The sequence below is a fragment of the Macadamia integrifolia genome, chromosome 3, assembly GCF_013358625.1.
Source record: "Macadamia integrifolia cultivar HAES 741 chromosome 3, SCU_Mint_v3, whole genome shotgun sequence".
Taxonomy (NCBI): domain Eukaryota; kingdom Viridiplantae; phylum Streptophyta; class Magnoliopsida; order Proteales; family Proteaceae; genus Macadamia; species Macadamia integrifolia.
In genome coordinates this window covers 24915075-24922663 of record NC_056559.1, presented here as the reverse complement: position 1 = coordinate 24922663, position 7589 = coordinate 24915075, and the positions used below count along the sequence as shown (strand labels likewise).

The 7589-nt window shown below is 38.7% G+C and overlaps 2 protein-coding genes across 2 annotated transcripts in view; both read right to left on the bottom strand.

Annotated features, from left to right (window-relative positions):
• Window positions 1-1368: 1368 nt before the first annotated feature.
• Window positions 1369-4481, bottom strand: LOC122072743 (G2/mitotic-specific cyclin S13-7-like). Its single transcript, XM_042637140.1, has 9 exons — window positions 4280-4481; window positions 3690-3837; window positions 3533-3593; window positions 3212-3430; window positions 2999-3124; window positions 2663-2911; window positions 2378-2539; window positions 2099-2283; window positions 1369-1967 (listed from the first exon to the last, which is right to left on the bottom strand). The coding sequence occupies exons 1-9, from the start codon at window positions 4314-4316 to the stop codon at window positions 1838-1840; spliced, it is 1317 nt and encodes a 438-aa protein (XP_042493074.1). The 5' UTR covers window positions 4317-4481; the 3' UTR covers window positions 1369-1837.
• A 983-nt stretch (window positions 4482-5464) lies between these two features.
• Window positions 5465-7589, bottom strand: part of LOC122074842 (probable indole-3-pyruvate monooxygenase YUCCA10) — a 3446-nt gene continuing 1321 nt past the window's right edge. Inside the window, exons 2-4 of the mRNA XM_042639811.1 lie at window positions 6582-6815; window positions 6347-6469; window positions 5465-5875 (exon numbers count right to left, since the gene is read on the bottom strand). Coding sequence (XP_042495745.1) covers window positions 5711-5875; window positions 6347-6469; window positions 6582-6815 — 522 coding nt within the window. The 3' untranslated portion in view covers window positions 5465-5710. The remainder of the gene's footprint in view (window positions 5876-6346; window positions 6470-6581; window positions 6816-7589) is intronic.

The window sequence follows — 7589 nt, the reverse complement described above, 5'->3', positions numbered from 1 at the left end:
AAACGCAAAATAAATAGTCTGTGATGGGAACGCCAGCTGCTCAGAAACCTGTTTGCCAAATCAAGGATCGGTAGGAAATTTATTCAATTTGAAGGACTGGAAAGGGCACTTTATCCAGCTTAGGTTTTTTTTTTTTCACCGAAAGCAGTGAAAAATACTAAATATCTCCATGTGATTGGTTCCAAGAAAGTAAGAGGAGTCGAACTCAGAATCACATGCTTTTTGAGGAGAAGATCCCTTACCAAATCAGCTACTCATTCGGATTCATAGAACGGTTTAGGTAGAAATAGAGTTGGAGCTCTTTCTTCTCTTTCCTTCTTCTCTAGTTTTATTTGAAGGTTCCATTTTTGTAGTCAGAAGTGGGAGTGGTCAGCAATCAGTATATTAAAACCCAAATTAATTACAAATTTTTATAAGAACGGAGAAAACAATGTATCCAGAAAATTGTATCAGCCTCAGTACCCCCCTCTCACCAATGGGATGTATAGCTGGAACCATCTTTGCATCTCAAGAATTAGAAACTAAATTTAAACCTACCTGTGTAATCATGCAAGATCAGCACATATTCAACCACAAAGTTCAAAATTTTTATAGGTAAATCTCAAAAATAAGATAAATAAAATTCTATCATTGCATAATTTATAAGAAATCAATAATTTAAAAGAGCAGAAATATCACATACCAAGTTCTGCAGATTCATAGCAGCAACTTCAGCCTCAGTAGCTGAAGAATGAACAGGTTCTTGATTCATTTATCACCAGTCTCCTCTGAACTTGCTTCAAACTTGAGGAAGACCCTCCATCCAGTTCAGATGTCATGGACTTTGAAACTGAATTAAGTTCTTGGTGCATGGCCGATGGATTTTCTCTGGAAACACTCAACAGAATATAATTGTCAAATGAAGTCCTTTTTAAACCATTTTCTAATACGAGGATTTTAACAATGGAACAAATCCAACCACATAAATTCAGACCAAGTCAATCAAACTTACCAAGGGGTGGCTGTTGTGTCTATTGTGTGGAGTTGAAAATGCTTGGTGCATGGCTGATGGATTTTCTTTGGAAACATTCAACAGAACATAAGTGCTCATATATTTCAATTCTCCGAATCATAAGTGCTCATACATTTCAAACTTTGAGTCAGTGACTTCTTGTTTCTATTGGATGGTATTATACTGCATCTGAAGGAGCTGCGCAATAGAGATTGTTTTCTTTTTCGAAGGACTGCAGGTTCGAGTCCTGGAACCAGCCTCTCTGTAAAGGGGGTAACGAGCTTTTTTTTCTTGTGGATGATCTCACATGAATATTTTGTATGCCATTTGAAGATGGAGTTTCCAGTTGGAAGTCATTAATAGAAATGCTAATTGGATGCCATAGAAAAATAGTACTATAAATTGCCAGAACTTAGGGAGATTTTGATTGAACAAGCAAGCCCAACCACTCACATTTGAGGTAAAGAGGTTCCATAATTAGTGGGAGAGTTTGTGTAGAAGGGGCAAATCAAGTTTGTGTTTTTAACATAAGACTATAGGTTTTTGTATTGGGCATCATATCCGGTTTTACAGGATAAAGAAACATCTCCCATTGCCACAAGGCCCATTAGCTAGAGATTGTGTCACCATGAACACACACAAGCAAGAGACTTCAGAGCTCTCCCCTCCAAACAGGAGCCAAGTGCCTCAAGCTTTCTCCACACACACACAAATGAGTTGAAGGGGAGTAAAGAGAAATTACTGGAAGTAACGCAGTTGAAATGAGTCATAACATTTTTGTTCTGCTGATGAGGTAGTATATTTTGAACAATGGTGAGCGAAGGTTCTGACTTGGGGGTCATCCGGTCAAAAGGATTTGGCTGGAGGAAGTAAAGCAACAGCACCATATTCAGGATCTGAATATTTCTTGTAAGCTCCCTTCAACTTGCTTACTACTGCCACTGAATGGAATTTAACCAAGAGCTTAGCACAATCCCTGTTACAGATAATGAGAGAAGTAAACTAATTAATTCTTTATGACTATTTTTTAGAACAAAGATTTTAAGAAGCCTTGCACTTGGCTGCTCTTTTTTTTTTTTCCTTTAAGAGAGAGAATTGTGGACATACATCAATTGTACTTCAGAGTATCCAGTGTGGAACTTGAGAGTTTCATTCCAGAAGGGGCTTTTGCTAAGGGTGCATCTTGCTGCATAAACTGCTGAAGCAGCAAGCATTGATGGACAATACATTATTGCCACATAATTCATCAGACCTATCTCTGCCATAAAGAAGGCCAAGTTTTCCATCTGACTCTGAATAGAAAAAGAAGAAAGGGGCAAATAACTAATAACTTCTTAGTAATTGAAAGACATAGCAGGCTTAATAGAGGGTTTGATCTATTATTACCTCCTTTTGATCAGCCATAGAAGCCTTAATAAATCGAACAAGAAAGACATATGGTGTTGGCACTGTTAAGCTCCATTCAAGCTTTCCTAAGATTGCCTTCTCCATGGCCAAAATCTGTTCTCCAGTGTATGCCATGTCTGAAATGGAGACAAAGTCGGCTACCTGTGAAACCCCCAAGTATTGTTTAGAAATGAAAATAATTTTCACAAGTTCCAAACAGAGAAGAACTATGAAACAATGTAAATCAAAACACAACAAACTAAATCCCATAAATAAACAATGTACCTCTGGAGCCCATAGTTCCTCATATTTGCTGGCAATAAGCATGGCACCTATTCCAACTAACTGCAGTTCCCTCCTTGGGACTACTTTCATGGAAAGAAATCTATCAACTATATTGATAGTGAGATAAAGAGTTTCAGGCCTAAGTCCAAATTTGTAGTGAACTTCTATCATCCAGTCAACAATAATGGCTCTCATTCTCTCATTGATATCAGTTTGCTTGCCCATGTAATCATGAATGTGACTTGAATTCTACAAGGGGATTAAAAAAAGATCCGCATATTATCACATACACAACGTCACAAACAGCTAATAGGGAGAAATTAGAGGAAGAAGTACCTCCTCAAGCTTGTAAAACTTGTATAGGTCTTCCACATAGTCAACCATGGCTAGATGATTGTCTACATCTTCTATGTCAATGTTGACAATGGGATCACTTGATTTATTGATTAGACCACAAGCATCCTGAACAGATAAATCACTTAAAGGGTATGTCCAAAAGCAGATAATGGGAATGGGAATGTAAAGCATGAGATATCTTAAATAAACTACCTTGCTTCGAGCTGTTAGGACTAATGTGAGGGTCTGAGCTTTACGCCTTGATGTTTTCTGGCTTGCATTTTTCTCCTTTCTTGTATCTTCTTTCTGCTCCGGGCTTACCTCCCTTGCTATATCTGTCTTTGGCTTTGCATTGACCTTCTTCTGAGTTGGTTTTGCTGGCACAACTCCTTTCTTCTCCGCAGGTCCATTAACAACTTTTGGATCTGGCTTCTGTAGGTAAGAAGGATTCAATATATAGAATTTAGTTGTTTTTGTGTAATTTCCTAAAATCAGATTTAGAAAATTTCACAGTTAAGTGCCCTAGAGACTTACCTTAATATTCTCTGATGCAGCAGCAGCTTGTGCATTCGAAAGTAATTGTGCACAAAAACTCCTAAAAAAGAAAGAAAGAGAAAATAAACCATCTGCAGAAGAGAACTAGAGAGAGAGAGAGAGAGAGAGAGAAGAGGGGTGTGGAAGAGATGGGTACCTCGTTAGGGGACGGGAGAACTCTTGCTTTGGCTTCCCATCGATGGCTTGAACAGGAACCAAATTCCCAATATCTCCAAGTGCTTTCCGGTTATTTCCTTTGCCCAAAGGGATCTTCTGTTTCCTTCCTCCACCGGCAATTTCTACACCTGCATATATCCATGACTCGTTAAGATCAGAGAAAACAGAGAATCTGTTTATGGACAATAAGATACAGAAAACAGAGAATGATACAGAAGATAGTATCTGAAAAGTTAGATATAACCCAAAAGTAAAACCAAGAGATCCAACATATACAATTATTCGTACGGAATTCCAAAAACCACAATAAAATTGTGAAATCAGCTAACGAGAGAAAATCAAAATCTGTAGATCCTATAGTCTACGAATCTTTTCCTCAAGCATTAATCAAGAAATACATCAGATACAAGCTGATAACGAAAGGAAAATTTTCAGGCCATCATTTGAAACTGAAAATCCTGACAGCCGCGAATCAAAAGATCTAATAGAATCTCAATTCAAGCAACAAGGAAATTTGAAAAATCTTAATAGAATGCCCATGAAATACCCTAATATGCATCACCATAATACCTCTAGCTTGCTGTGTAACAACTGGTTTTGACGCCATTTCTGATCTGTCTCGAAAATCCCAGTACACGATCGACGGTTCCAAGAACGAGGATGGTGGGTTTCGAATTTGCTACCCACACGAAGATTGGATCGTCTAGACTATTCAGTCTTCCTCCCCCCTCCTTTTTCGTCTCCTTCTTTCTTCCTCTGTTCGCCGTCGCATTTGTCTCTCTCTTTTCAAGAGGGGCTTAGGGAGTTTCCCTAATCCCCAGACGCCCAACGGTCTTCTTGAGTTTAAATCCCAACCGTTGGATGAATCCATCTTATAAAATTCTCACGTTAGTTTCCATCTGAAGCCCACTTTCACAATCTCCAACGGTAAACTCTTTCACACATGAAATGACTTCTTTAACCCCCAATTTACAAAGCCATTCCGTCCCTCCCTCATTGATGCGTTTCCCTACACCGCTTGCCCAGAAAACAATATCCCATAAACTACATAGTTGCTTTACCCAAAAAAATTCCTACATGGTTGCTTATTTTGGCCAAGTGGCATTATCCGTTGGCAGTAGCTTGGTGTGTACAGGGTGGGGAAGATAAGTGCTAGTGTAGTTTTATTATTTTTTTTTTTTTTGTTAAGTTTTCTGTGGGTAAAAGTGCTAGGGTAGATGATTGATTCCTCCCTGACCATGAGGCTTTCTTTCTATACAATTTTTTTTTTTCTTTTTTAACATCTACTATACAAATTGTAAGTTTGGTGTGGGAGATTCTGATACATGCAAGGAGCATATAGATCATCTCCTAAACATTAGGTGAAATGGCTTCTCCGAGGAGTGTGGCACTTGCGTCCAGACACCTGGGGTGAAATGAATGACACAAACCCCCATGAAATGGAAAATGACTCTTCTGGATGCATCTACAGATTTTCTGAATGATTTCTACTGTTAAAATAATAATAATAATAATAATAATAAAATAAAACAAAAACTAAAACAAAAAAAAATAATTAAAAAAAAAAAAAAATAAAACAAAAACCGATGAATAGTTTGATAAAATATGATCTAATTGAAATTTGATATGTGAGTAAGATACTTTGGGATCTACCTACCTATAAAATTTATCTCATCTGGACTAACACATGATGGATATTTATGCCGCTCAAAAGAGGATCGTGTAGGCAAATCATAGGGTCACATCTTTTATTCCTTTGGGTACCCAAATAGATAAAGACTTTATTTATCACTTATCAAAAGGCCCATGGACAGCAACAGAGAATGCAACAGCTTTCGATAGAAGACACAGCTCATCTGGTAATATTATGGGCTTCAACATTTGCCTCACGCTTTCATATAAGCAACCAGAGATAGATTGAAAACTTGGACATAAGTTTTTTTTTTCTTCCATTAAAGTAACTTATATAGGCTTAAACTAAGGGGCTGGGTTGTGGCCTCTTCACAAGAGTGTCTTTATATCATTAGCTATGCTTTGGGCATCCATGCCGAGTCCTCGCAAACCAGCCCTTCCCAGCCCGGCACAGTACAAACCCTTCTTTCCCTTCCAATGGTTAGGAAAACTTTGTTTCGCAATCCCATCTTCTCCCAAAAGGTAATCGTCTCCCTGAAAATTACAAAAATATATATTCTCAAATTTGCATAATTTTTGAACAAAATCTTAAGAATCGAATTTTTAGGTGAAGGGAGAGAACTTAGGAGAGAGAGTTTTTGACTCCATATAATATAGGGTAGGGAGTTAATCATGGGACTCACATGCCAAAGAATCCAATCATAAGATCACATCATGGTGGATGAAGAGATTCAATCCCTTCAACTGGGGAACAAAAACTTTCGCCAAATAACAAAGCCTATGTACAAGGGTGAAAGCCAGGCCGGCCCACTTCAAATCTAAGCTATATTGGGTTGGCCCTCAGGCCCAGGCTCATTCAAAATTCATCAACCCAATCATACGATGTCAAGCAAATACCAAGTCAGATCTGGTTTGACCGATTGGTTCAGAAGAAGACCAAAACCAAACCATATTGACCCGGTTTATTAGTTGAATTAGGGAACGATATTGACACAAAAATGTTACCTTGAGCCACTTCTTAGTTGTTCTACGAAAGCCGGTGGCAAACAGAACCACATCAAAATAGTAGGACTTGCCATTCGTGAAGGACACCTCATTACCATCGATGCTACTTATTCCCGGTAAAACCTGGTCCATCAAAGAATGAATTAACCATCATTTTGAACCGGCCAATTTCTTATTTTTCGAACCATCTATAGTGTTTGGAAATAGGTACAAGGATAGCTGAGTGGAAGTGTACCTGGATCTCGCCAGCCTTAATCTTCTTAATGGCACCGGCATCGATGTTTGGGTACTTTCCATATTTGTCCTTCATGTAGTAGGGACCTTCCTTGGGCCTTGTTATGCCGTACTTGCTCATATCACCGAACCAGAGCATGCTGAGGATGACAATTATTGCATCCACCCAGTGAAGGGGAAGATATTTCCACAAGAACAAGGTGAATTGTACCATCCATCGGGTCAGAACGTGAAGCTGCACCACCCGGATTTAATCCGAATCAGTAAAAAAAAGGAAAAACAGTCAACCTCATACTGAAATATGCCAAAAAGACCTTGATGCAACGATAAGGTTGTTCCATATGATCGTCATGGGTTTAATATAGGTAATAGCCTCTCTATGAAGTGGAGGTAAAGGTTGTGTATATTATGATCCTACCTAGACCCCACAATGGTAGGAGTCTCATGCATTAGGTATGCCGTTTTTGCTAAAAAGTCAAAAATATCTTATTTGCCTTTTAAAAAAAGAGCAACCTGTTGCACGAGGCTCCCACTATTACAGGGTCTAAGAGGGGCCAATGGATCAACAACGGCCGTATGGGAATTGCATCATTCACATGGGGGCATCTAGGGAAAATAGAAAAAATAGCGTATGAGTGAAAAAGAGAAAATAATTTTTTTTTAAATCTATTAAATATATAGAGAGAAAAAAAAGTTGTCTCTCCCGTGGCACTTGTGCTCAGACACAGGGGCAAGTGAAATTACTGTTTCACCCCTTGTAAAATAAAAAATTACATTCATGTTGATGCCCTTGTATGCACCCTCATACCTCCCCCTCCTCCTCCTCCCCCTCCCCCTCCCCCTCCAACTGGTGCAAGGGTCACACAGAAGAAACATGCCATGTGGTGAAGAAGAAGTGTGGGAATGGATCCTCTCCTGGATCATGACCATAGTTAGCAAATTCGGATTCGGGAATTATTCGGGCGGAGAATTATTCAGAATAATTCGATTGATTAATTTAAGGATTCGG

What these genes read in the sequence shown, in the direction of transcription:
- LOC122072743 (XM_042637140.1), bottom strand. Translation starts at nt 4,316, where the DNA reads ATGGCGTCAAAACCAGTTGTTACACAGCAAGCTAGAG. An exon ending in AGTTTTACAAGCTTGAGGAG is followed by an intron (nt 2,912 to 2,998) that starts GTACTTCTTCCT and finishes ATCCCCTTGTAG; the next exon opens with AATTCAAGTCACATTCATGA. An exon ending in TACTCTGAAGTACAATTGAT is followed by an intron (nt 1,968 to 2,098) that starts GTATGTCCACAA and finishes TATCTGTAACAG; the next exon opens with GGATTGTGCTAAGCTCTTGG.